General features: G+C 42.6%; 1 protein-coding gene across 2 annotated transcripts in view; it reads left to right on the top strand.

Moving 5' to 3' along the window:
• LOC139158440 (protein SSUH2 homolog) overlaps positions 1-27,035 on the top strand; it is a 59,281-nt gene that overhangs the window by 2,527 nt on the left and 29,719 nt on the right. Inside the window, exons 2-5 of one of the 2 annotated variants that reach the window (XM_070735748.1) lie at positions 5,748-5,846; positions 12,401-12,482; positions 15,448-15,577; positions 16,340-16,400. In XM_070735748.1, the coding sequence (XP_070591849.1) occupies positions 5,748-5,846; positions 12,401-12,482; positions 15,448-15,577; positions 16,340-16,400 (372 nt within the window). Of the gene's footprint in view, positions 1-5,747; positions 5,847-12,400; positions 12,483-15,447; positions 15,578-16,339; positions 16,401-27,035 lie in introns of those variants that run through there. The other variant, XM_070735750.1, reaches the window with a different exon arrangement.

Below are 27,035 nucleotides of genomic sequence, written 5' to 3'. Positions count from 1 at the left end.
ACATGCACCACCAGGAAGATGATCTTCTGGTTTCTAGCATGGCCACTGGCCACCTGGTCTGGAGCACATGCATGCACAAAGAACAGCTGGCTGGTGCCCCTGTGTGCACCAGAAACCAGAAGATCATCTTCTCAATGTGTGCATTGTGTGCAGGAAGATGCTCTTCTGATTTCTGGAGTTCCCACACACATGAAGGCCATCTGGCTGGCATGCTGGCATGCCGCAACCCAGAAGAGCAATGGGCAATGACTTGTATGCCCAGAGAGATGGCTCTATGTGCCACTTCCAGCACATGTGCCATAGGTTCGCCATCACGGGCCTAGGCATTGAAGGAAACAACAGGTCTCCAGACTTTTTTCAGAGTAGTGAAAGTTCTGAATATTTCCACAAAAAACCTCATGTAGGAGGACATCTCTATTTATAAATAGACTGCTGTGGAAAGTGTGGCTAGTTATAGATGGTCTTTGAATTGTGAATGGAAACCAATTGGCAGCCAGTGCAGGCCGTGGAGTGTTGACGAAACATGGGCAAATCTAGGGAGCCCCACGATAGCTCTCACGGCCACATTCTGCATGATTCTACACTTAGAAGACAGATCAATTAACTGCAGCATTCCTTGAATCTAATACTGGAATAAGCAGCAGGCAAGGAATGAAAGCTACATCTGCATTATCTGAGATCTTGGAATGTAGTTGTTAATCAACCGGAGCAGATTTGGAGCTACAGTATTTGCCAATCTGCTGCAATTCATCCCAAATATTTCTGCCCCCAAGATTTCTGCTTCTAAGTTCTTATCTCTCTACTCATGGGACACTTTTGGGAGGGGAGGTAGGGAGAAAATGATAAAGGGCTACCTTTCTTGTAAACATTGAAACACATTGTCTTGCAGTGCCAGGAGCCTACATAAGCTATATCAGCACGCTGTGTATTTTTTTCTTCCTGCCAAATCCCCAAGCTACTATTACACTATTGCTATTTTAAAAACCTGCTTGTTGTTGTTGAAGTGGGGGGAAATGGCTCAGGAGAGAAATAAAAATATGCCCATCTGTTAATAAAAAAGAAAAGGTTGCAATCTTTTCCTCCAAGATTACTGGGTTTGGTCATTTATTGAATAGCCTAGCTGGAGGAAGAAGAAAAGTCAGGTACACTGATCCATAAATTTGCCTTGTTCTATAACGTTTGTATCCCAGAAGCATTTTTTACTCCTGCAAGGCAAATGTTTCACCATTGCTTTCATTTATTTCATCTGCTATATAGGCAGCCAGATGTTATTCTATAGAGTAATAACCTCTGCTAGAAAATGAACTCATGGATCTTTGCAGTCAATTCACTCAGAATAACATCAGACGACTTTCTAATGACTTTCAAATGAGAGGAAACCAATCTTATATTGGCTGAGTCCTAGTGGTGGCTCATACTTGGTATGAATTATGAAATTTTATCACCCTTTAAGGGGAGGGGTGGAAATTAAGTAAAATCTTATACAGGTAGTCTCTAAATCTCAAAACTTTAATCTATTTATGCATCTTACTATAGAGTATGAAGATAATTCATTGACTATGCTAAAAACTTTGATTGTGTGGACCACAAAAAATTGTGGCAAATTCTTAAAGAGATGGGACTATCAGGCCACCTTATTTGTCTTTTAAGAAACCTATATGCAATTCAAGAAGCAACAGTGAAAACTGGACAAGAATCCACTGATTGGTTCAAAATTGGGAAGGGAGTCCAGCAAGGCTATATACTATCACCCTGCCTATTTAACTTATATGCAGAACACATCATGAGAAAGGCAAAATTCCAAAAATTGGAATTAAGATTGCCGGGAGAAATACCAACAACTTCAGGTATGCAGATGATACCACTCTAATGGCAGAAAGTGAAGAAGAACTAAAGAGTCTTCTGACATGGGTCGAGGTAGAGAGTGCAAAAGTTGTGTTCAGCTTTTCCACTGTCAGCCAAACTCAACATTAAGAAAACTAAGATCATGGCATCCAGCCCTCTCAATTCCTGGCAAATGGAGATAGTGACAGACTTTATTTTCCTGGTCTCTAAGAAATTAAAAGGCCAATAAGGCACTTGCTCCTGGGGAGAAAAGCTATGACAAATCTAGCCAGCCTACTAAAAAGCCAAGACATCACCCTGCCAACAAAAAGTGCGTATAATCAAAGCTATGGTTTTCCCAGTTGCAATGTATGGCTGTGAAAGTTGGACCATAAGGAAGTCTGAATGCCAAAGAATTGAGACCTTTGAACTATGGTGCTGGAGAAGATTCCTGCGAGTCACTTGGACTGCAGGGCGATCAAACCGGTCAATTCTAGAGGAGATCAACCCTGACTGCTCTTTAGAAGGCCAGATCCTAAAGATGAAACTCAAATACTTTGGTCACCTAATGAGAAGGAAGGATGCACTGGAGAAGAGCCTAATGCTGGGAAAGATTGAGGGCAAAAGAAGAAGGGGACAACAGAGAATGTGGTGGCTGAATAGAACCACTGAGCCTAGATGGACTCTGGGGGATGGTAGAAGACAGGAAGACCTCGAGAAACATTGTCCACGGTGTTGTGATGGGTCAAACACGACTTTGCAACTAACAACAAGAAAAGAGAATTCACAATAAAAGTTACTGAATATTTGCTTGTGTCATAGAACAACAAAAAAAATCTTGTTTGCCTTTACGGTATATTCAATTTAACAGAGGCAACCTTCATGCGAAATCTTGTGCAGTTTGTTTATTTCTTCCATTCTTTTTCACGAGAAGAAAATAGAAAGATTATTTTTTTTGCTTTGTGAAGAATATGTGAAAGCTTTTAGTAGAAAATTCTGTTCAATCAGGTCAAGAATGATGGCACCAAGTCATTGTTTTGCTTTTAGAAATGTACTTTGTTAGAAGGCAGCATTTCTTATAACATCTATAGATATATATTGTATCTTGTATGCAGTGATGGGCTACTAAAATTTTTACTACGACACTGTGGGCGTGGCTTATGCATTTTGTTTCAACATCTTTTAGTGCAAATTGGGTGCTCTGGGGTGGAGCTCCATTTTCACTACTCCACTGCGTTCTCACACATCCGGGCAGTCGCCACCCCTGATTATATACTATATAAAGTGTATGTACACATACACGCACACACAGCTCTTCTAAAAGTATACATATTTAACCTCATTTACTGCAATAGGAAAAACAAACCCAGAGCCCAGAAGGGGAAAAAAAGAAAAAAAATCTAATTATTGCTACCGGGACTGTGTACCTGACCAAAATATTTCTACCAGTACTGTGTACCGGACCGTATTTGTAGGAGCTTGTATGGATTTTTAAAAGGATACAAAATACTCCACTATACTAGTTAAATAGAAACACATTTTCATACACAATAGAAGTTACTAAAAATAGTTTGTTTTTTAAAATGCATTCAACGTTTGTTGAGGGAAAAAGAATCAGCAATTCATCAAAAGCTTAATTTCTTGTACCTCTCATTTATTTGTAGGATTGTTTTATAGATTGCTAAAAATCTATTTGACTAAATGCTGGCTGAATTTAGTGCCTAAATTGCTAATTCCCACAGCTATTTCCACCTATATTATAGACATATATAATTTTTTAGTTCTGGTACACATAATCCCCAATTTACAACTACACTTGCAGTCAGAATTTTCATCATAGGTTCAGGCAATCAGAAGTCAAGGCATCGTCAATCTTATTATCTCTCTCTCTGTGTCTCTCTATCTCTCTCATCACCTATCTCCCTCTTCCTCCCTGCCTCCCTGCCTCCCTCCCTCCTTCCCTATTATCTCTCTCTCTCTCTCTCTCTCTCTCTCTGGTCATCTGCCCATCCATCCATCCATCCATCCATTTATCCATTCATCCATATATATGAGGTATCATCAATATGCGGATGATACCCAGCTTTACATCTCCACCCCATGCCCAGTCAATGAAGCGGTGGAAGTGATGTGCCGGTGCCTGGAGGCTGTTGGGGCCTGGATGGGTGTCAACAGACTCAAGCTCAACCCGGATAAGACGGAGTGGCTGTGGGTTCTGCCTCCCAAGGACAATCCCATCTGTCCGTCCATCACCCTGGGGGGGGAATTATTGACCCCCTCAGAGAGGGTCCACAACTTGGGCGTCCTCCTCGATCCACAGCTCACATTAGAACAACATCTTTCAGCTGTGGCGAGGGGGGCGTTTGCCCAGGTTCGCCTGGTGCACCAGTTGCGGCCCTATCTGGACCGGGACTCATTGCTCACAGTCACTCATGCCCTCATCACCTCGAGATTCGACTACTGTAATGCTCTCTACATGGGGCTACCTTTGAAAAGTGTTCGGAAACTTCAGATCGTGCAAAATGCAGCTGCGAGAGCAGTCATGGGCCTACCTAGGTATGCCCATGTTTCACCATCACTCCGCAGTGTGCATTGGTTGCCGATCAATTTCCGGTCACAATTCAAAGTGTTGGTTATGACCTTTAAAGCCCTTCATGGCATCGGACCAGAATATCTCCGAGACCGCCTCCTGCCGCACGAATCCCAGCGACCGATTAGGTCCCACAGAGTGGGCCTTCTCCGGGTCCCGTCAACTAAACAATGTCGGTTGGCGGGCCCCAGGGGAAGAGCCTTCTCTGTGGCGGCCCCGGCCCTCTGGAACCAACTCCCCCCGGAGATTAGAACTGCCCCTACCCTTCCTGCCTTCCGTAAACTCCTTAAAACCCACCTTTGTCGGCAGGCATGGGGGAACTGAAACATCTCCCCCGGGCACGTTTAATTTATGCATGGTATGTCTGTGTGTGTGACTGTTAGCATATGGGGTTTTTAAAATATTTAAATATTTTAAATTTGTCTGATTGCTTATGATTTGTTTTTTACATGTTGTGAGCCGCCCCGAGTCTTCGGAGAGGGGCGGCATACAAATCTAAGTAATAAATAAATAAATAAATAAATAAATAAATATAATCTATCATCTTATCATCTATTTAATCACATTTTGGAACCACTCATCTCCCTCCCTGATGGATTCTGAGAGGTGTACAATAAAATATTTAAACATAAAAACAGTGTATAAAAGTTAAAGTTTTAAAAAGACAAGAATAATTAAAAACAATGGGGAAAATGTAATTAAAAGGCAAAGGGAGAGCTTTCAGGGCAATAACCAGCTCCATGGTTGCATGAGCCATGTTGTTTACACCTTTCTTGAAGGCCAGAAGTGTGGGGGGCCTGCCTTATGTCACAGGGTGTGGGCAATGGCAGAGAAAGTCTCTTTCTGGATCCCACCAGTCAGAATCCTTTAATTGATGGGGTCTGCAATATATCTTCCCTGCCTGACCGGAAAGGGACAGACATATTTTAATGGGATGAAGATAGCTCCATAAGAAGCTTGACCCCAAATTTTATATGCAGAGGTGGGCTTCGCATAATAGTGCAGAACTGAAAATGTGAACATGCTTGCGTGCGGCTTCAAACACACAGCAATTTCTTGTGCATGACTTCCAGCACAACTTCTGGGGCAGCTGCAGTGAGTAGAGTGGGTGAGGCACAGAAATCAGCTGAGCTGTATGGGTGGGACGAGCAAGCCAGAGAGTGAGATATATAGGATGGGATAATGCCAGGGCAGATGGGTGGGCTCAGCCGGTGGTCGGAACCACCAGGTTGCACAAACCGATCTGAACCGAAAGCAGCCTGCCTCTGTTTATATGTTATATACAAAAATAAAATGACTGGACTAAATACATTGTTGTTTATATTTAAAACAGCTACCCTGGAATTGGAATCAGAACCTGAAAGTCCTTCAATGCCCCCTATGGATCTGTTTACACCAATTGGTCTCGATACATGGACTTTTCGTGATCATGGTATGTGTACATAAGCCACTGTGCTTTACTGATTGCTGCAACTGTGGATTGTAAGTTCTTTATCAGGGCAGCATTTCTTACCTTGCATTATAATATACACTTTTTTTAAAAAAAAATGTCAATGAACTTTTGCCTGTGCAGAGATACCCTAATAGTTCAACCTTGAAGATAAGGGGTGTCCTCTAAATAGACTGCCTAGTTCAGGTAGTATCTTCAAAGAACCTTTCTTTGAATTCCAAATTATAAAAATAGAAGCTCTCTAAACATCCCTGCTGAAACATAAGCTTGGGGATTTTAAAACAATGATCTTTCAGTGCTAATATGAGCCAAATCTAGTCCTTACAAGTTTCTGATCTGAACTGCACTGGTTAACAGTTAACTCTAATCCCTAACTTATTTTAATCATCGGTGCTCTCTCTTTATCTATCTATAGCTGTGGGTGGGTAAAAACACTATCCCCCATCCGCCCAGAGGCTCTCTGGAAGCCAAAAATGCCCTCACAGAGTCTCTGTGTGTATAAAATGCTGGAAAAGAAAATGTTGAATTATAACAGTGGGCTATTTTGCTTCTGACCCTGTTAAGACTACTGAAATCTATAAACAATAGAGAATAACAATACAGTGATCCCCCGCTCTTTGCGAGGGTTCCGTTCCAGGACCCCCCGCAACGAGCGGGTTTTCGCGAAGTAGCGCTGCGGAAGTAAAAACACCCTCTGCGCATGTGCAGAGGGTGTTTTTACTTCCGCAGCGCTAGCGAGGAGCCTAAGATTGGGGGCGGCGCGGGTGTTTTAAAACATCCCCGCCGACATGAGGGGCTCGCTAGCACACCCCCAAACCCGGGTTGGGGGTTCGGGGGTGTGCTAGCGAGCCTCCCATGTCGGCGGGGATGTTTTAAAACACCCGCGCGACTTTCCAATGAGTCCCGAAGACAAACGCGTTGTCTTCGGGACTCATTGGAAAGTCGCGCGGGTGTTTTAAAACATCCCCGCCGACATGAGGGGCTCGCTAGCACACCCCCAAACCCGGGTTGGGGGTTCGGGGGTGTGCTAGCGAGCCTCCCATGGCGGCGGGGATGTTTTAAAACACCCGCGCGACTTTCCAATGAGTCCCGAAGACAAACGCGTTGTCTTCGGGACTCATTGGAAAGTCGCGCGGGTGTTTTAAAACATCCCCGCCGACATGAGGGGCTCGCTAGCACACCCCCAAACCCGGGTTGGGGGTTCGGGGGTGTGCTAGCGAGCCTCCCATGTCGGCGGGGATGTTTTAAAACACCCGCGCGACTTTCCAATGAGTCCCGAAGACAAACGCGTTGTCTTCGGGACTCATTGGAAAGTCGCGCGGGTGTTTTAAAACATCCCCGCCGACATGAGGGGCTCGCTAGCACACCCCCAAACCCGGGTTGGGGGTTCGGGGGTGTGCTAGCGAGCCTCCCATGTCGGCGGGGATGTTTTAAAACACCCGCGCGACTTTCCAATGAGTCCCGAAGACAAACGCGTTGTCTTCGGGACTCATTGGAAAGTCGCGCGGGTGTTTTAAAACATCCCCGCCGACATGAGGGGCTCGCTAGCACACCCCCAAACCCGGGTTGGGGGTTCGGGGGTGTGCTAGCGAGCCTCCCATGTCGGCGGGGATGTTTTAAAACACCCGCGCGACTTTCCAATGAGTCCCGAAGACAAACGCGTTGTCTTCGGGACTCATTGGAAAGTCGCGCGGGTGTTTTAAAACATCCCCGCCGACATGAGGGGCTCGCTAGCACACCCCCAAACCCGGGTTGGGGGTTCGGGGGTGTGCTAGCGAGCCTCCCATGTCGGCGGGGATGTTTTAAAACACCCGCGCGACTTTCCAATGAGTCCCGAAGACAAACGCGTTGTCTTCGGGACTCATTGGAAAGTCGCGCGGGTGTTTTAAAACATCCCCGCCGACATGAGGGGCTCGCTAGCACACCCCCAAACCCGGGTTGGGGGTTCGGGGGTGTGCTAGCGAGCCTCCCATGTCGGCGGGGATGTTTTAAAACACCCGCGCGACTTTCCAATGAGTCCCGAAGACAAACGCGTTGTCTTCGGGACTCATTGGAAAGTCGCGCGGGTGTTTTAAAACATCCCCGCCGACATGGGAGGCTCGCTAGCACCCCCCCCCGAGCCCCCAACCCGGGTTTGGGGGGTGGTAGGAAGCTCCCATTGTTGGCGGAGACCTTTTAAAACACTCGCGCGGCTTCCAAACCGAGTCCTGGAAGCCGCGTGAGTGTTTTAAAAGGTCTCCGCCAACAATGGGAGCTTCCTACCACCCCCCAAACCCGGGTTGGGGGCTCGGGGGGGGTGCTAGGAAGCTCCCATTGTTGGCGGAGACCTTTTAAAACACTCGCGCGGCTTCCAAACCGAGTCCTGGAAGCCGCGCGAGTGTTTTAAAAGGTCTCCGCCAACAATGGGAGCTTCCTACCACCCCCCAAACCCGGGTTGGGGGTCCGGGGGGCGCTGTCTCTCGGCGCTTTCGTGCTGAGTCCGGGAGCGAACTCGCTCCCCGACTCAGCTGGAAAGCGCTGGGAGACAGCGTGGACAGCCCCGTGCGGCGAGAATGAACGGCGTGGGCGGGCGAAGGGCGGGCGGCAGCGAGGAGTTTGCGTGGGCGGTGGGGAAACTCCTCGCTGACGCCAGCAAGAGGGGGAAGACCCAGGGAAGCCGCTGCCATCTACGCATGCGTGCCCGGCACGCATGCGTAGATGGTATTTTTGACTTCCGGGTTGAAAAATAGCGAAGTACCCTATTCGCAATGGTTGGGGACGCAATAAACGGGGGATCACTGTACTCTTATCTTAAGTGTAGCTACTATATTTGTTTATAATATGACATCACTGGTGGATTAAAGGAAGACTAGTGAATCATAAGTCATATTTTTCAATCCCTGTGACCTGAAAGAGTGCTGTGCAGCTGAAATTAATAGAATGGAAATAGAAAAATAAACCAGTAAATGTGTTTTAAATAATAACCAAAACCTTTTACCTGTGGCATCATTGTCTATCTTGTAACGCATAAATAAGTCTTTGCTCAGTTTTACATTAAAACAATATCTATATATTTTTATGTAGATTTTTTTTTGTAGTTTTGTTAGGTTAAAAGCAAAATATAAAAATAACATAAAATATTATCCTATCCATATGTTGTACTATTCCATGAAAACATATTCTAATTAATTCCCAAAGGTACTCTTTTTAAAAAGAGGCAACTGGACTTTCTGGTTTTTCTTTGAAGTAGTTTCACTTCTCATCCAAGAAGCTTCTTCATCTCTGACTGAAAAGCAAGGAATGGAAGGATTTATATTCCCATAAACAGAAAGTCCAGTTGCCACTTGAAAAAAAATCATTTTTGAGACAACCATGACCTGGATGATTGAGAATCTCCATAGACATTCTCATTCGTTCTCAGAAGGAATACTAACATTATTTTTAGTACACATAAATTTATGGTTTTTTTTAATAAAAAGAGGAGAAAACATACTACTCAAAAATACATCTGTTCTCATATGACTCTATAGATTAATAGCACAGAGCTATCTACCATATAAATCTTACTCAGGCACCTAGTTGGCAAATGCCATATAACAGAATATATAACAAAGTTATACTGAAGGTCTAGATTCAAGCTGCAAATACCCTCCTGCTGATTATGTTTTATGAGTTTAATTTGACTTCAATGGCTTTACATAACCAGGTTCATAAGTAGAAAAGTTTTTAAGTAGAGGAAATTTGTCCCATAGAAACCAATGTAAAAGTGAATAATGCGTGCAAACCCATCCCCAAACTCACCCCTTTTGCCTTATTACCGCTGGCATTCTGATCCTTGTTCAGGGGTGGGTGGAAGAGGCTGGTGGGGGGGAGAAGACAGTGGAGGCTGCCTGGAAAGAGCCTCATGGGTGGATTGTAACATGTGGGAAGCTGCCTGGTGGCTTGTCAGCCGGCAGGGCTTCCACCCTCCTTGAAATTTTGTGGTGGCGGCAGGCAAAGGGGGAGTCCCTTCAAGGTGCCCAAAGCAGTGGGCTTTAATTCCTCCTACTTTCCATCCCCTTCGGACCCTTCCCAGACCCCACTGAGAAAGAAGAAGAGAGTGGAAAAGTTGTGGGGGATGGAAGAAGGGGTCTCCCGTTGCCCTTCCCAAGCTCCGAAAAAGAAAATAAACACCCCTCAAACTTTGATCTGATGATTATACAGCATGGAGCAGGAGTTGACGGGACAGGAGGAGGAAGAAAGGTGTGTGTGTTTGTGAGTGTGTGTGGGGGGGAAAGCAGGCAAGCCAGGGGTCTCTCATTGCTCCATCCTCTCCTTCCCAAGCTCTAAGAAAGAAAACAAACACAGCCTCACTCACTCAAAAAGCCCAGATGCTCGGAGAGACAGAGAGAGAGAGAGGAAAGGAGAAATAAATGAAGGGTGGCATTTTTAACCAAGTGAAAGAAAAGAAAAAAGTTGCTAAGAAGAAGAAGCGATCCCAGGAGTTATGAAAACAAATCCAGAGGAAACTTTTCCTGCTGGGACACAAGCCACCTTGGCATTCCGCCCCTGGGCATTGTCTAGCACTTCCTGTCCAGAAGGGACTTTCTCCTTCCATCTTCACCCACAGGGACGTTGTTGCCTCCTTTCCTTGCAAGGTGATTTCAGGACTGGGAAGATGGGCGAACAAGCTCTTCGTTAGTCAGGATATCGAGTCTTGCTTGCCATTAGGGGAATCTCATGGTGACAGGCAAAAAACCCGCCAAGGCAAAAGGGATTTCAGACTGCAGTCTTGGGAAGCCAGAGTGTGTCGGCGGCACATTTCCTGCCATAGCCCCGGTTTCTCACTATGGGCTGGCAAAAACCCAAACGGAGGGTCATTCGGTCTGAGTCCCTCTTATTATTATTTATTTATTTATTATTTGGATTTGTATGCCGCCCCTCTCCGAAGACTCGGGGCGGCTCACAACAAGTGAAAAACAATCCAATACAATCCAATTAATTAAAATATTATAAGTTTAAGAAAATCCCCAATACTAACATACACACATACAGGCATACCATATATAACTTCAACGTGCCCAGGGGGAGATGTTTAATTTCCCCATGCCCGACGGCAAAGGTGGGTTTTAAGGAGTTTACGGAAGGCAGGAAGAGTAGGGGCAGTTCTGATCTCCGGGGGGAGTTGGTTCCAGAGGGCCGGTGCCGCCACAGAGAAGGCTCTCCCCCTGGGGCCCGCCAACCGGCATTGTTTAGTTGACGGGACCCGGAGGAGGCCCACTCTGTGGGACCTAATCGGTCGCTGGGATTCGTGCGGCAGAAGGCGGTCTCGGAGATATTCTGGTCCAGTGCCATGAAGGGCTTTAAAGGTCATAACCAACACTTTGAATTGTGACCGGAAACTGATCGGCAGCCAATGCAGACTGCGGAGTGATGGTGAAACATGGGCATACCTGGGTAAGCCCATGACTGCTCTCGCAGCTGCATTCTGCACGATCTGAAGTTTCCGAACACTTTTCAAAGGTAGCCCCATGTAGAGAAAGGAGCACCCATCCTTGGCTTTTGTGCGCCGAAGCCTTCAGTATCCAAAACTTGGTGACCTCCTTGATGGAGCACTCCCCAAAAGACCGCAGCAACTCCGACGCTTGCTTTGCGGCCTGGCATTCGGGATCAACCTTGCCTTGTGCCCTCCTCCTCCTCTGCCTGGCTCTCCCCACCCTGCCCCATGGGCATCCTTCTAGTTCCTCATGTGGGCCCTTCTGCCGTCCCCCACAACTTTTCCGCTCTCTTCTTCTTCCTTGGCGATTGGCAGGGAGGTGTCCGGAAGGGTCCACGGGGATGGAAGGTGGGAGGAATTAAAGCCCATTGCTTTGGGCACCTTGAAGGAACTCCCCTGGAGAAAGTGGGTGCCAGGCATGAGAGCCAGGGAGCTTTGTCTGAGGCCAAAATGCTGGTCCTTGCCACAGCCAGGATTCCTTGCCTCCAGGCTGCTGCCACGAGCAAATAGGAAATCCCAGGCGCTTTGGCCAGCAACAGTCAGCATTGGCCATCTAGAGGTGGGGAATCTCGACAGCGTGACAGTCACAAGAAGGGAAATCCCTGTGGCAGTAAGAGAGCACACGCATTCGGGCTCGGCTTCATAAGGTGAAAATGGTTTGGAAGTAGAGGCAAAAAAATCTTAAATCACCGGGTTCGTATCTCAAAAACTTCGTCAGTAGAGGCATTTGTAAGTACCACTGCATTTTGCTTTTTTATTTGCATTTTGCTTACCGTTTCCTGTTGCTATTTTAATTGAGTGATTTGACCATACATATGAGAGGTGTGCAAGTGGAACAAACAAATGACTAAATAGATAATAAATATGATTCAGAGCATGTATAGACACATTCACAGCAGCAGTGGGTAAGAATACCTCAAACATCATAAATCATATGTAGAGATGCCACACAAGCACAGAAAGGGTATCTGATTGACTATGCCATCAGTGCTATGAGTGGTTTTCTCTAGCATCATCTTGTTGCCATCCCTGTATGTATCCATTCATCATTATTCATTCTTCCTTGAACCTTTCCGCCTAGGCAGGAAAAAGTTGTTTCCGCCTCCAGAGATGATGCAAAAACTTAGTGAAGAGAGGAGCAAACCTGTGTTGATGGAGTGTAGGTAAGTCATTTTTGATTGTTTTTTTTTCCTTTTTGAAAACGTCCTTGCTCTGGTTCTAGTAGTTTGCTGAGTTGCTTCCTTGCTCCACTTAGCAAATGCTAAATTAAACCTGCACATTCAAGGAGCTGTCATCTCCAAGCAAGATGATAGAAGATTGGACCAAGTTAAAAGTTTTGGCCTCACTGGAGTCTAGCAAGTGCTGATATCAATAGCATGCAGACTTACATACGGCTTCACAGTGCTTTATATCCTTCTCTAAGAGGTAGAGTCAACATATTGCCCCCAACAATCTGGGTCCTCATTTTACCAACCTTGGAAGGGCGGAAGGCTGAGTTAACCTTGAGACAATGAGAATACCCAGCTTTACATCTCCACCCCATGCCCAGTCAACGAAGCGGTGGAAGTGATGTGCCGGTGCCTGGAGGCTGTTGGGGCCTGGATGGGTGTCAACAGATTCAAACTCAACCCGGATAAGACGGAGTGGCTGTGGGTTTTGCCTCCCAAAGACAATTCCATCTGTCCGTCCATTACCCTGGGGGGGGAATTATTGACCCCCTCAGAGAGGGTCCGCAACTTGGGCGTCCTCCTCGATCCACAGCTCACATTAGAAAACCATCTCTCAGCTGTGGCGAGGGGGGCGTTTGCCCAGGTTCGCCTGGTGCACCAGTTGCGGCCCTATCTGGACCGGGACTCATTGCTCACAGTCACTCATGCCCTCATCACCTCGAGGTTCGACTACTGTAATGCTCTCTACATGGGGCTACCTTTGAAAAGTGTTCGGAAACTTCAGATCGTGCAGAATGCAGCTGCGAGAGCAGTCATGGGCTTACCTAGGTACGCCTATGTTTCACCATCACTCCGCAGTCTGCATTGGCTGCCGATCAATTTCCGGTCAAAATTCAAAGTGTTGGTTATGACCTTTAAAGCCCTTCATGGCATCGGACCAGAATATCTCCGAGACCGCCTCCTGCCGCACGAATCCCAGCGACCGATTAGGTCCCACAGAGTGGGCCTTCTCCGGGTCCCGTCAACTAAACAATGCCGGTTGGCGGGTCCCAGGGGAAGAGCCTTCTCTGTGGCGGCGCCGGCTCTCTGGAACCAACTCCCCCCGGAGATTAGAACTGCCCCTACTCTTCCTGCCTTCCGAAAACTCCTTAAGACCCACCTTTATTTATTTTTATTATTTATTTATTACTTGGATTTGTATGCCGCCCCTCTCCGAAGACTCGGGGCGGCGTCAGGCATGGGGAAACTAAACATCTCCCCTGGGCATGTTAATTATACATGGTATGCTTGTGTGTGTGTTTGCTATTACATGGGGTTTTCTTAAATCGTTAAATATTTTAATTAATTGGATGGATTGTTGTGACTGTTTTTACTTGTTGTGAGCCGCCCCGAGTCTCCGGAGAGGGGCGGCATACAAGTCCAACTAATAAATAAATAAATAAATTGAATTGGCAAACTGCTGGCAGTTGGTAATCAGCAGAGGTAGCCTGCAGTACTGCATTCTAACCACTATACCTTATGGCTCTTAGCAGATAGCAGTTTGTTTCAACATACATTTCTTTCACATGCCATTCTAGAACAGTGATAGCAAACCTATGGCACAGATGCCACAGATGGCACATGGAGCCACATATGCTGGCACGCTAGACGTTCCCTAGCTCAGCTCCAAAGTTCATGTGTGTGCCATCTGATTTTTGGCTTGCACAAAGGCTCTGGGAAGGTGTTTTTGGCCTCCAGAGAGCCTCCAGGGGATGGGGGAGGGCGTGTTTACCCTCTCCCAGCTCCAGGAAAGTCTGGGGAGGGCAAAACAAGAACCTACTAGGCCCACCAGAAATTGGGAAACAGGCTGTTTCCGGCTTCCAGAGAGCCTTCAAGGGTGTGTGTATGTGTGGAAGCTGTTTTTGCCCTCCCCGGGCATTGAATTATAGGCGTGGGCACTCATGCATGCATGATAATGCACATGCACGCTCTTTCGGCATCCAAGGAAAAAAAGGTTCGCCATCACTGGTCCAGAAAATAACAAAGATTCAAAGAAACTGAAAACCATTTGTCCTTTCCATCTATATTTTATGTGCAGGTAATCCTCAAATTAAAACCGTTAATTTAGTGACCATTCAAAATTACAACAGCATTGAAAAAAGTGACTTATGACCATTTTTTTACCCTTATCACTGTTATAGCATCCCCATGGTCAGATGATCAAAATGCGGATGCTTGGCAATTGACCCACATTTATGGTTGCAGTATCCCAGGGTTGTATGATCATCTTTTGCAACCCTTGGACAAGTCGAATTCATTTAAACACCATGTTATTCATTTAACAATTGTAAGGATAATTGGGGCAAGAAAAGTGATGAAATGGGGCAAAACTCACTTAACAAATCCCTCACTTAGCAACATAAATTTTTGACTCAATTGTGGTCATACATTGAGGATTACTTGTTGTCAGAGTTCCAATAGATGCCCTAAATAATTCATGAGCCTCGAGCCAAGTTTCAAAAGAAATCGAGTTAGTTATTAGGAGCAACATGTCAGCACATTGTCCGCTCTGCCCTGTGTAATTTACATCCCAACTATGATCCTGTTTCCTCCCCTCCTCCCAAGTTGTGTCATACATCACATTCTCCAATGAAGCTCTTGAGTTGCCACTTGTACTGAAATCCAATGGATATACTCAGGATTAGAAATTCTGGGGTGCAATGCTTTCACAATGAAGTCTTGATTGGGCCAGCCAATGTTGAACCACCATGTCCAAATCATGTTATTCCTAAAGTTTAAAAAAGCATGTTATTTATTAATGAAACATGGCCAAAACAACCAGCCAATGTGGTTCTTCATAAATGATTCTTGTTCTCTTGCAGCAGAGCTTCAATTTTGTCTGTTTTACTGGAGATGCCACAGAGTAGATGCATATATGGTTTAAAATTGAAAGTGTGCTTGCTGTTTCGTTAATTCCCAGGTTCCCTAGAATGACAGATGACATGGCCAGGAGTGCACTGCTCAGTTTTGTCAATTCCAAATGTTGCTATGGCAACAGAGCTGCAGGCGAGCTCCTCATTCAGGAGCTGAAGCCACAGACCTTCTACAGAGTAAGTGCTTTGGGATAGGTTACCAGGGTGTGAACCATGCGAGGTGGGGAAAATCAATAGCCTTGCACAAGTGAGATTAAAAAAGGTAAGTTTTTTTTCAGAAGTTGGACTAACTCCTAAATCCCCATAGAGGTAAATAAAATGCTTTAATGACCTCAGTAACTTTTGGTTACTACCACATTGATGATGGTAGATAGGGTGATTCAGATAGATAGATAGATAGATAGATAGATAGATAGATAGATAGATAGATAGATAGATAGATAGATAGATAGATAGATAGATAGATAGATAGATAGAAGGCTGGCTGGCTGGCTGGCTGGCTGGCTGGCCGGCCGGCCGGCCGGACGGACGGACAGACAGACAGACAGACAGACAGACAGATAGAAGGATGGCTGACTGGCTGGCTGGCTGGCTGGCTGGCTGGCTGGCTGGCTGGCTAGATAGATAGATAGATAGATAGATAGATAGATAGATAGATAGATAGATAGATAGATAGATAGATAGAGATAGAGATAGAGATAGAGATAGAGATAGATAGATAGATAGATAGATAGATAGATAGATAGATAGAAAGAAAGAAAGATAGATAGATAGGTAGGTAGATAGATAGATAGATTAGGTAGGTAGGTAGGTAGGTAGGTAGGTAGGTAGGTAGATAGATAGATAGATAGATAGATAGATAGATAGATATAGATATTCCCTTTCTCAGAGTAAGAATTCTAGAATTAACATTTGATGACAAGATGTGTTTCTCCCCAGTATCGATTGAAAACCTTTAACGAAACAAGAGAATGCGAATGGACATTTGAGCCTTATACCAGTAAGTAAATGTTTAAAGTGATACAGTACATTTAATTCCAATTGAACCTTTTTGAAGAGTTTTTGGCAGAAAAGGGTCCAATAATGAAATGCAACCTATGCATACCACTTGTAAACTATCAATTGTATGTACAAATCAGCTTAGAACTCACAGTTTCCAAATACATGCATTTGTGGAATTTTACATCGAATTTATCAAATATGGTATTTGACACAAACACCCACCCACCCCCCAAAAAATTCCTAGTTTTATTTTAAGAAACAATTTATCATATAGCATCTATAAGATACAATATTCAATGATTATAAGGACATAATTTTCAGTGGCATGGAATTGGGAGAATGTATTGGTAAAACAAAATGAAATCTCTAGATTTTGACGTAATAAATATCAAACAAATGGTAAATATTCAGTAGAATTTTTTTAAAAATGAATGTTTTAATCAAAATTATTTACTATGTGTACATAATAGATGTAAATCATGGCCACAAAATGTTATAATGTTGTAAAGAAGATATTTTGATTGTCCAGATACGTGAAACAGGATCCTAAGAGACCTCTGAGAAGACCTAAGAGCCTTGGTGGTGCAGTGGTTAGAGTGCAGTACTGCAAGCTACTTCTGCTGATCATCTGCTGCCAGCCAGTTCGGCAGATCGAATCTCAGTAGGCCCAAAGTTGACTCATCCTTCCATCCTTCCAAGGTAGGTAAAATGAGGACCCATATTGTTGGGGGCAATATGCTGACTCTCTGTATACCCCTTAGAGAGGGATGTAAAGCACTGTGAAGCATTGTAAAAATCTAAAATTCTAAATGCTATGATATCTGAGGTAGAAAGTCTATTTTTACAAATCTTTCTTTCTCTTCTCCCCTACATTCCTGCATCTTTCATCCAATGAGAGATATTCTAAAAAATAATTATTCTTTTAATGGAGCTTTCCCAATAATTTAAATAATTTAAAGAGATATAATAGTGGCAACATAAACTTTTGATAGCTCATCCTAGAAACATAGAAACATAGAAGTCTGACGGCAGAAAAAGACCCCATGGTCCATCTAGTCTGCCCTTATACTATTTTCTGTATTTTATCTTAGGATGGATATATGTTTATCCCAGGCATGTTTAAATTCAGTTACTGTGGATTTATCTACCACGTCTGCTGGAAGTTTGTTCCAAGGATCTACTACTCTTTCAGTAAAATAATATTTTCTCATGTTGCTTTTGATCTTTCCCCCAACTAACCTCAGATTGTGTCCCCTTGTTCTTGTGTTCACTTTCCTATTAAAAACACTTCCCTCCTGGACCTTATTTAACCCTTTAATATATTTAAATGTTTCGATCATGTCCCCCCTTTTCCTTCTGTCCTCCAGACTATACAGATTGAGTTCATTAAGTCTTTCCTGATACGTTTTATACTTAAGACCTTCCACCATTCTTGTAGCCCGTCTTTGGACCCGTTCAATTTTGTCAATATCTTTTTGTAGGTGAGGTCTCCAGAACTGAACACAGTATTCCAAATGTGGTCTCACCAGCATTCTATATAGCGGGATCATAATCTCCCTCTTCCTGCTTGTTATACCTCTAGCTATGCAGCCAAGCATCCTACTTGCTTTCCCTACTGCCTGACTGCACTGTTCACCCATTTTGAGACTGTCAGAAATCACTACGCCTAAATCCTTTTCTTTTGAAGTATTTGCTAACACAGAACTGCCAATACAATAGTCAGATTGAGGATTCCTTTTCCCCAAGTGCATTATTTTACATTTGGAAACATTAAACTGCAGTTTCCATTGCTTTGACCATTTATCTAGTAAAGCTAAATCATTTACCATATTGCCGACGCCTCCAGGAATATCAACCCTATTGCACACTTTAGAGTCATCGGCAAATAGGCAAACCTTCCCTACCAGACCTTCCCCTATGTCACTCACAAACATATTAAAAAGAATAGGACCCAGAACAGACCCTTGTGGCACACCGCTTGTAACCTGACTCTGCTCAGAATATTCGCCATTCACAACAACCCTCTGGTGTCTATGCTTCAGCCAGCTGCAAATCCATTGAACTATCCAGGGATTAAGTCCAATCGTCACTAATTTGTCTATCAGCTCTTTATGTGGAACCGTATCAAAGGCTTTGCTGAAGTCCAGGTAGGCAATATCCACGGCACCACCTTCATCCAACACCTTTGTGACATAGTCAAAGAAATCAATGAGATTAGTCTGACATGATTTGCCTTCAGTAAAGCCATGCTGATTTGGGTCCAATAATTTATTGTTTTTTAGGTGCTGATTTATCCTCTTTTTCAGTAGAGTCTCCATCATTTTAATGACAACTGATGTCAAGCTAACTGGCCTGTAGTTACCAGCTTCTTCTCTACTGCCCTTCTTGTGGATAGGCACAACACTTGCCATTCTCCAATCCTCAGGAACATCTCCTGTTAACAAGGATTGGTTAAACAAATCAGTCAGGGGGGTAGCAATGACAGATCTGAGTTCTTTAAGAACTCTGGGGTGGATGCCATCTGGACCCATTGCCTTATTTATCTTTAATCGTTCAAGTTCTTCTAAGACATCGGCTTCTAAGATCACTGGAGCTGAATCCGTACAGTTGGAGGCAATGCTATATCCCTCTATAGTATTATTTTGTAAGGTGTCTTTTGAGAAAACTGAACAGAAGTAGCTATTGAAATGGTCAGCGATCTCCTTATTCCCATTAATGCATGTATTTTTCCCGGTACTAAGCTTCGTGATGCCGCAGTTTTTCTTCTTCTTATCACTAATATATCTGAAGAAGGTTTTATCCCCCTTCTTTAGAGATTTGGCAATTTCTTCCTCTTTTGAGGCTTTAGCAGCATATATTATCTGTTTCGCCTCCTTCTGTCTCATTTTATACACCTCCCTATCAGCTATACTTCCAGACTCTTTATACCTCCTATAGGCAGCCTTTTTTTCATTGACTATAGTCCTTACATCATTGCTAAACCATAGCGGTTTCTTCTTCCTTTTACCTTTAGTTATTTGTCTTACATACAGTCCAGTGGCTTTTAAGATGGCCTTTTTAAATACAGTCCACTGGGTGCTCGCTCCTGCCATTTTATCCCTCCCCTTTAATTCATTATCTAAATATTCCCCCATTGCATTAAAATTTGTTTTTCTGAAATCCAATACTTTGGTTGCATTATAGGATTGCTCACAATGAGTTTTTACATCAAACCACAAACATAGATGGTCACTGCAACCTAAATTTTCTCCCACCTTGACATCTGAAACCCAATTCCCATTCGTAAAAACTAAATCTAGAAGATTCTCCCCTCTAGTTGGTGTCTTAACCAGCTGTGCCAGAGCTGCTCCTGTAAAGGCCTCTACTATATTCTTACTTTTGCATGTAAGGGCACTGGGGATATTCCAGTCAACATCAGGCATGTTGAAATCACCCATAACCACAATATCTCCCTTTACTGCCATTTGGGTAATTTCATCCACCATCTTGTTGTCATATTCCTCAGATTGCCCTGGAGGCCTATAGATCACCCCAATTCTAATGACAGAACCGTCTTATCCTACCTGATAAGATAGCAATAGCAATAGCACTTAGACTTACATACTGCTTTACAATTCTTTACAGCCATCTTTAAGTGGTTTACAGAGTCAGCATATTATCCTCAACCATCTGGGTCCTGATTTTAACCATCTGGGAAGGATGAGTCAACCTTGAGCCTGGTGAATTTGGACTGCCAAATTGCAAGCAGCTGGTAGTCAGTATAAGTTGCCTGCAGTACTGCATTCTTATCACTGCACTACCATGGCTTATAAATGAAAAGTGAAGAAGTAAGGATAGGTAAGAAACTGAAGGCATAAGGGGAATCAGTCTTTGAGCCAGATGACCAGTCTCTAAATTTGAGAGAGAGAGAGAGAGGGGGGGGGGGGGGGGAGAGAGATCTAGGAGAAGAAATTTATTGAGGAAAAAAACCTATTTGGTTCTAAATGTCTAAGGAGATTCTAAGGAGTGTAATGTAGTTAAATAGAACACTTTAGAGGCAAACTCTGGAATATCATATGAATTTGTGATGTCAAGCATAAAATAATTAAGTGTTCTGGGAAAAAATGGCCTGGAAGCTATCTAGTGAGATTGTAAGATCAATACAGGTAGTCCTTGACTTACAACCATATGTTTAATGACAAGGTTATCAAGGTTATGATGGCCATAGCAAAAGTGACTTATAATCCATCTTTGAAGCTATGAACATTGCACCAACACTATAGTCACATGATCACAATTTGGGTGCTTGGCAATCAGCTTTCATTTATGATGGTTGCAGTATCTTGTGTTCACATTATTGCAATTTGCAAACTTCCCAGATGGCTTCCAACAAGCAAAGTCAATTGGAAAGGCAGCTGGGAAGCCAATCATGAGATTCACTTAATTAACAACCCCTGCAATCATGGTCATAAAATTGAGTCCTCTTCCTTGATGATTCACCTGTTGACTGTATCACTTAGCAACTGAAATTCTGGCCCCAGTTGTGATCACGAATCAAAGCCTATTTGTGTAAGGACAAGATTAATTTATGCAAAAGATAATAGGTTTATTGAAAACAGTTTTGGAAAAAAATTGTCTCCTTTATTTCAAAGAGATCTAAGTTCCAAGATTCAGAACAAATGATCACAGCAGTCAACGCAAGACAAGGGATAAAAGCCTTGGCCAACAATAACAATGTATGAGAACGGAATGTATATTTACAACATTGCATAACAAAAGACAAGGAACAATACCTTAGATACAATTGTCAACAAACAGAGGCAATCAAGGGAAAATTCACATTTAATCTAAGATTACTAAAGAATTACTAAAGAAATTCAAGGAGAAAACTATTATGAATCTTTACATAGAAGTATATATAAGACAGTAGAGAGAAAATATATTCAGGAAATGACTCTACTAGATGGAGTGATATCACAGGCAAATAGATTAGCTGTCAAATAATAAAATATAATGAACATGTGAAATACTTTAAGCTGCAGGAGAAGATATGGTCAACAACTGTTTTCAATGGTGATTTGTCAACAAGGGATGTTCTCTAGTGATTAAAAAAGTTTAGAATGTACTCATAACAAATAAAGGAAATAGAATAAAGTGTTAAAATTATTAAAACATTTTGCTTTATTCCACACACAAGTAAAGTGTAGTTTAAGAACTCACAAGGAAAGATAACCCTTATGTGGACAGGAAAATGCAAACAAACAGGAAGGTTTAAAAAATGGTAAAAGGATACATCTTTAGATAGCTACTGTAAGGTGGAAAATGAAGTGAGAAAAAGAACATAGAGCAATTTATCTTTGTTTTATTGACTACCAGGCATTTGATTATGCAGGCAATCCAGAATGTAGATTCAATAAACCTAATGGGCATGCAAGAACTATTTTTTTTTACTTCAGTGATGGGTTGCTACTGGTTCACATTGGTTCGGCCAACCAGTAATGACAGTGGTGGGAGGCTCCGCCCACCCATCCAGATGTCATCAAAAATGCTCTGCACAGAAGTGTATGCATGCAAAGATTCTGCATGCACATGCCCATCCCTGAACTGGTAGTAAACATAAGAGAAACCCACTACTGCTTTACTTGCACCAGAGTTGTTCTGAGAATTGGGTTTGATGAATGTTTAGAATAGGAAAAACAATGATATATAAGTGCATATTGACCTCATCATATGATTTTGTAAAGGAAGATTGAGAAACTGGCCAGGATATGAAGATCAATTGAATATTTGAACACTTTTGAAAACGGCAGTGCTCATTCATTACAGTTAGAGTAGTTTTTCTCTCTGAATTCTGCACTGTGCATTGGCTAATGAAGTAGTGGTTAAATTAGATATTAGTCACAACTAACTCTTTTAATCTGGCCAGAAAAGTAGGAGAACAATAAGCCTTCCTTGAACAATAACCTTTTGTAGAGATGTGAGGGAACATTTTCATCTCAGAATTCCCCCTGGCCTGTGCCTATCGTAAAACTCCTGCAGTTTTTGACTTTCTGCCTAACCTTTTTTTTTAATTTTGACTGATGAAGTTACTTGGACGAGTAATGAAACATCTCAGCTTAACAAACTTTGATCCAGGTGCCAAGAGATGTAAACTTTTTAGATATTTAATTTCTAGGGAACAACCAAAAAGAACAAAGGATCATCCATGTGTCCAAACACCCAGGAAAGAAATGAAAAATGAGGACAGGCAGAAAGGAACAATCCCTAAAAGGCAGCAATTGTAAGACCTGCCACTCAATAGGGATTGTTTTGCCTTCCCCAGTAGAAAGATGAAGAAGCAGAAACTGATTCTAATCAAGGCCATATTCTTTTGATTTTCAATTATCATCTCCAGGCAAAATTTCATTCTCTGCTACTCTTAACTTTTCTCTCAATTAAACAACTGCTTTTTCTGCATTTCTAAAAAGTGAACCACCTAGAAACACAACGAAAATAATTTTAAAAGTAATTAAAACAAGGAGGAGAATTCATCAACTGAAAATAAATACATTCATACAATGCAATCTTCGGAGAGGGACGGCACACAAATCTAATAAACTATAAACTATAACTATAACTATAATGCTTAGGGCAACTAAAACATAGTTTACAGCATTTATTAATCAAATTTCTATAGTTATGCATTTATGTATGTAACAGTATAAAGGATTCAAAGTTATTCAGGTTCTACATTTAGCAGTTCTATCCATGAAAAAATTCATTAAAAAATTAGATTATGTACTATTTATATATTTTTTAGAAAGTCTAATAAAATAGGTAAAAATTGAGTGGAAAAACTAAATAAAACCATCCTTAGTGAAAGAGCCAGTTTGCCCTAGAGCAGTGATTCTCAATCTGGAGTCAGGACTGCTTTAGTGGTTGAACAACCATTTCACAGGGGTCACCAAAGGCCATGGAAAAAGTCAAATTTCTTATGGTGTTAGGAACTAAAGCTTCTATTCTGGCACATTGGAACATCTCCCCCGGGCCTATATAGTTTATGCATGGTATGTTTGTGTGTATGTTTTGCTTTTTAAATAAGGGATTTTTAACTACTTTTAAATATTAGATTTGTTGTACATTGTTTCATTATTGTTGTGAGCCGGCTCGAAGAGGGGTGGCATACAAATCTAATAAATAATAATAATAATAATAATAATAATAATAATAATAATAATAACAACAACAACAACAGCAACAGCAACAGCAACAACAACAACATATTTTTTACAATTTGACCAATCAGGCATTTAGAATAGAATAGAATAGAATAGAATTTTATTGGCCAAGTGTGATTGGACACACAAGGAATTTGTCTTGGTGCATATGCTCTCAACGTACATAATATAAAATATACATTTGTCAAGAATCATGTGGTACAACACTTAATGATTGTCATAGGGGTCAAATAAGCAATGAAGAAGCAATATTAATAAAAATCTTAGGATATACGCAACAAGTTATAGTCATACAGTCAACATGGGAGGAAATGGGTGATAGGAATGATGAGAAAAACTAGTAGAATAGAAGTGCAGATTTAGTAGAAAGTCTGACAGTGTTGAGGGAATTATTTGTTTAGTAGAGTAATGGCGTTCGGGAAAAAACTGTTCTTGTGTCTAGTTGTCTTGGTGTGCAGTGCTCTGTAGCGACGTTTTGAGGGTAGGAGTTGAAACAATTTGTGTCCAGGATGTGAGGGGTCAGTAAATATTTTACCCGCCCTCTTTTTGACTCGTGCAGTATACAGGTCCTCAATGGAAGGCAGATTGGCAGCAATTGTTTTTTCTGCAATTCTGATTATCCTCTGAAGTCTGTGTTGGTCCTGTTGGGTTGCAGCACCAAACCAGACAGTTATAGAGGTGCAGATGACAGACTTAATGATTTCTCTATAGAACTGAATCAGCAGCTCCTTGGGCAGTTTGAGCTTCCTGAGCTGGCGCAGAAAGAACATTCTTTGTTGTGCTTTTTTGATGATGTTTTTGATGTTAGGTGACCATTTTAGGTCTTGAGATATGATAGAACCTAGAAATTTGAAGGTCTCTACTGTTGATACTGTGTTGTCTAGTATTGTGAGAGGTGGAAGGGTGGAAGGGTTTCTCTTAAAGTCTACCACCATTTCTACGGTTTTGAGTGTGTTCAGTTCTAGATTGTTCTGGTCACACCACAAGGATAGTTGTTCAACTTCCTGTCTGTATGCAGATTCATCATTGTCTCGAATGAGTCCGATCACTGTTGTATCATCTGCAAACTTCAGTAGTTTAACAGATGGATCGTATGAGATGCAGTCATTAGTGTATAGAGAGAAGAGAAGTGGTGAGCGTACACAGCCTTGGGGGGCACCTGTGCTAATTGTACATATATGTGACGTGATTTTTCATAGCTTCACCTGCTGCTTCCTGTCTGTTAGGAAGCTTGTGATCCACTTACAAGTGTGTTCAGGTACCGCTAGCTGATTTAGTTTGGTTAAGAGAATGTCCGGTACGATGGTATTGAATGCTGAACTGAAGTCCACAAAGAGGACCCTGGCGTAGGTCATTGGAGATTCAAGATGTTGAAGGATGTAGTGTAGAGCCATATTAACAGCATCATCTGTTGATCTATTTGCTCGGTATGCAAATTGCAGGGGGTCTAACAGTGGATCAGTGATGGCTTTCAAATGGAACATCACTAGCCTTTCAAAGGTTTTCATAACTACAGATGTTAGAGCAACTGGTCTGTAGTCATTCAGTTCCTTGATGGAGGGCTTCTTTGGCACTGGGATGATAGTCGAGCGTTTGAAGCAGGAAGGAACATAGCACAACTCTAGTGATTTGTTGAAGATTTGGGTGAAGATGGGGGCCAATTGGTCAGCACAGACTTTTAAGCAAGAAGGAGTTATCTTGTCTGGGCCTGGTGCTTTTCCAGGCTTCTGTCTGAGAAATAGATCTTTCACTTCCTTTTCTGTGATCACTAGGGGTTGTAAACACAATGGGATGGGTTCAATTGTAGAAGATTTAGCTGTTGTTGGTGTGTCTGGGATGGAGGTTGTGCACATAAGTGGTTGAGGTTTCTTTTCAAACCTGCAGTAGAACACATTCAGGTCATCTGCCAATTGCTGATCTCCTTCAGCTTGGGAAGGTGGTTTGCTGTAACAGGTGATGTTTTTGAGAGTTTTCCACATGTTTGCTGGTTCATTTGTTGAGAATTGATTCTTTAGTTTTTCAGAGTAGTTCCTTTTTGCTGCTCTGATCTTCCTTGTTAATATATTTCTGGTCTGATTGTACAGCATTCTATCACCTTTTCTGTAGGCTTCCTCTTTGGAATGACGTAACTGCTTCAGTTTGGCTGTGAACCAAGGTTTATTGTTACTGTATATTTTCAAGTTCCTGGTTGGTACACATAGGTCTTCACAGAAGCTGACATATGATGTTACAATATCTGTTAGTTCATCTAGATCTGCAAAGGTGTCTTTAAAAATATTCCAGTCTGTGCAGTCAAAGCAAGCCTGTAGCTTTAACTTTGCTTCCTCAGTCCAAGTCCTCACTGATTTAATTATTGGTTTTGTGGCTTTAAATCTTTGTTTGTAAGCAGGTACAAGGTGAATCATGCAATGATCAGAATGGCCCACAGCTGCTCTTGGTAAAGCCCTGTATGCATTTTTTACAGCTGTGTAACAATGGTCTAAGATATTATTGCCTCTGGTGGGACAATTTACATGTTGAAAGTATTTTGGTAGCTCATCTCTTAAGTTTGCCTTGTTAAAATCTCCCAAAATAATGGCCAGTGAATCAGGGTATTTGGCTTCAGCCTCCATAATCTGATCAGCTAGGGTTTTTAGTGCCTTTTGTACAGATGCTTGGGGAGGGATGTAAATTGTAGAAATTAAGAAGGAATGGATCTCACGAGGAGAATAAAAGGGTTTGCAATTAATAATTAAAGACTCCAAGTTTTCATCACAGAATTTTTGTATAATGGTGATGTCTTGAGACCAGCTGTTGTTGATATATATACATAAGCCTCCTCCCTTTTTCCCCCCTGATAATTCTGCATTCCGATCACCCCGAAACATTTGAAAGCCCGGTAAATGCATACTGTTATCATCAATTTCCTCGTTTAGCCAGGTTTCAGTAAAGCATAGGGCAGATGCGTTGTGAAAATCAGAATAGCATCTATTTAAGAGCAGTATTTCATTCATCTTGTTGGCAAGTGAACGTAAATTGGTAAGAAAGATAGAAGGGAGCGGTTGTTTTTTAATTCCCTTGTTCCTTAGTCTATTTAAAATTCCCGCCCTTTTACCTCTTCGTCTCTGCCGGCTGCGTATGTTTTTGGTGATCCATGGTTGCCGGGAAATGGCTTCCTCCTGTGCTAAAATCTCCTCCGTGTTTGTAAAGACAGGTGGGGTTGAAGTTGCAGATAGCTGCTCCTTAAAGAAATGTTCTTTAATTCTTAGCAGATGGTCTCTTGAGTAGGAAATCCGTTGAGAATTGCAGGGAATAGTAGAAAATGAAAAAACTGTTTGAGAGCATTTCACCGAGGCAGCCTTTGTCGGCGCCATCTTGTATACAGTGGAGGTGTCCTTCCTGCCAATCAGATTAAAGCTCTGTTGGGTGAATTGGCGCTAGATTTATGGTTAGGGATC

Source organism: Erythrolamprus reginae, chromosome 2 (genome assembly GCF_031021105.1).
Source record: "Erythrolamprus reginae isolate rEryReg1 chromosome 2, rEryReg1.hap1, whole genome shotgun sequence".
NCBI lineage: Eukaryota > Metazoa > Chordata > Lepidosauria > Squamata > Dipsadidae > Erythrolamprus > Erythrolamprus reginae.
The sequence above is the reverse complement of the archived record's forward strand: the minus strand, read 5'-3'. Positions and strand labels throughout refer to the sequence as shown.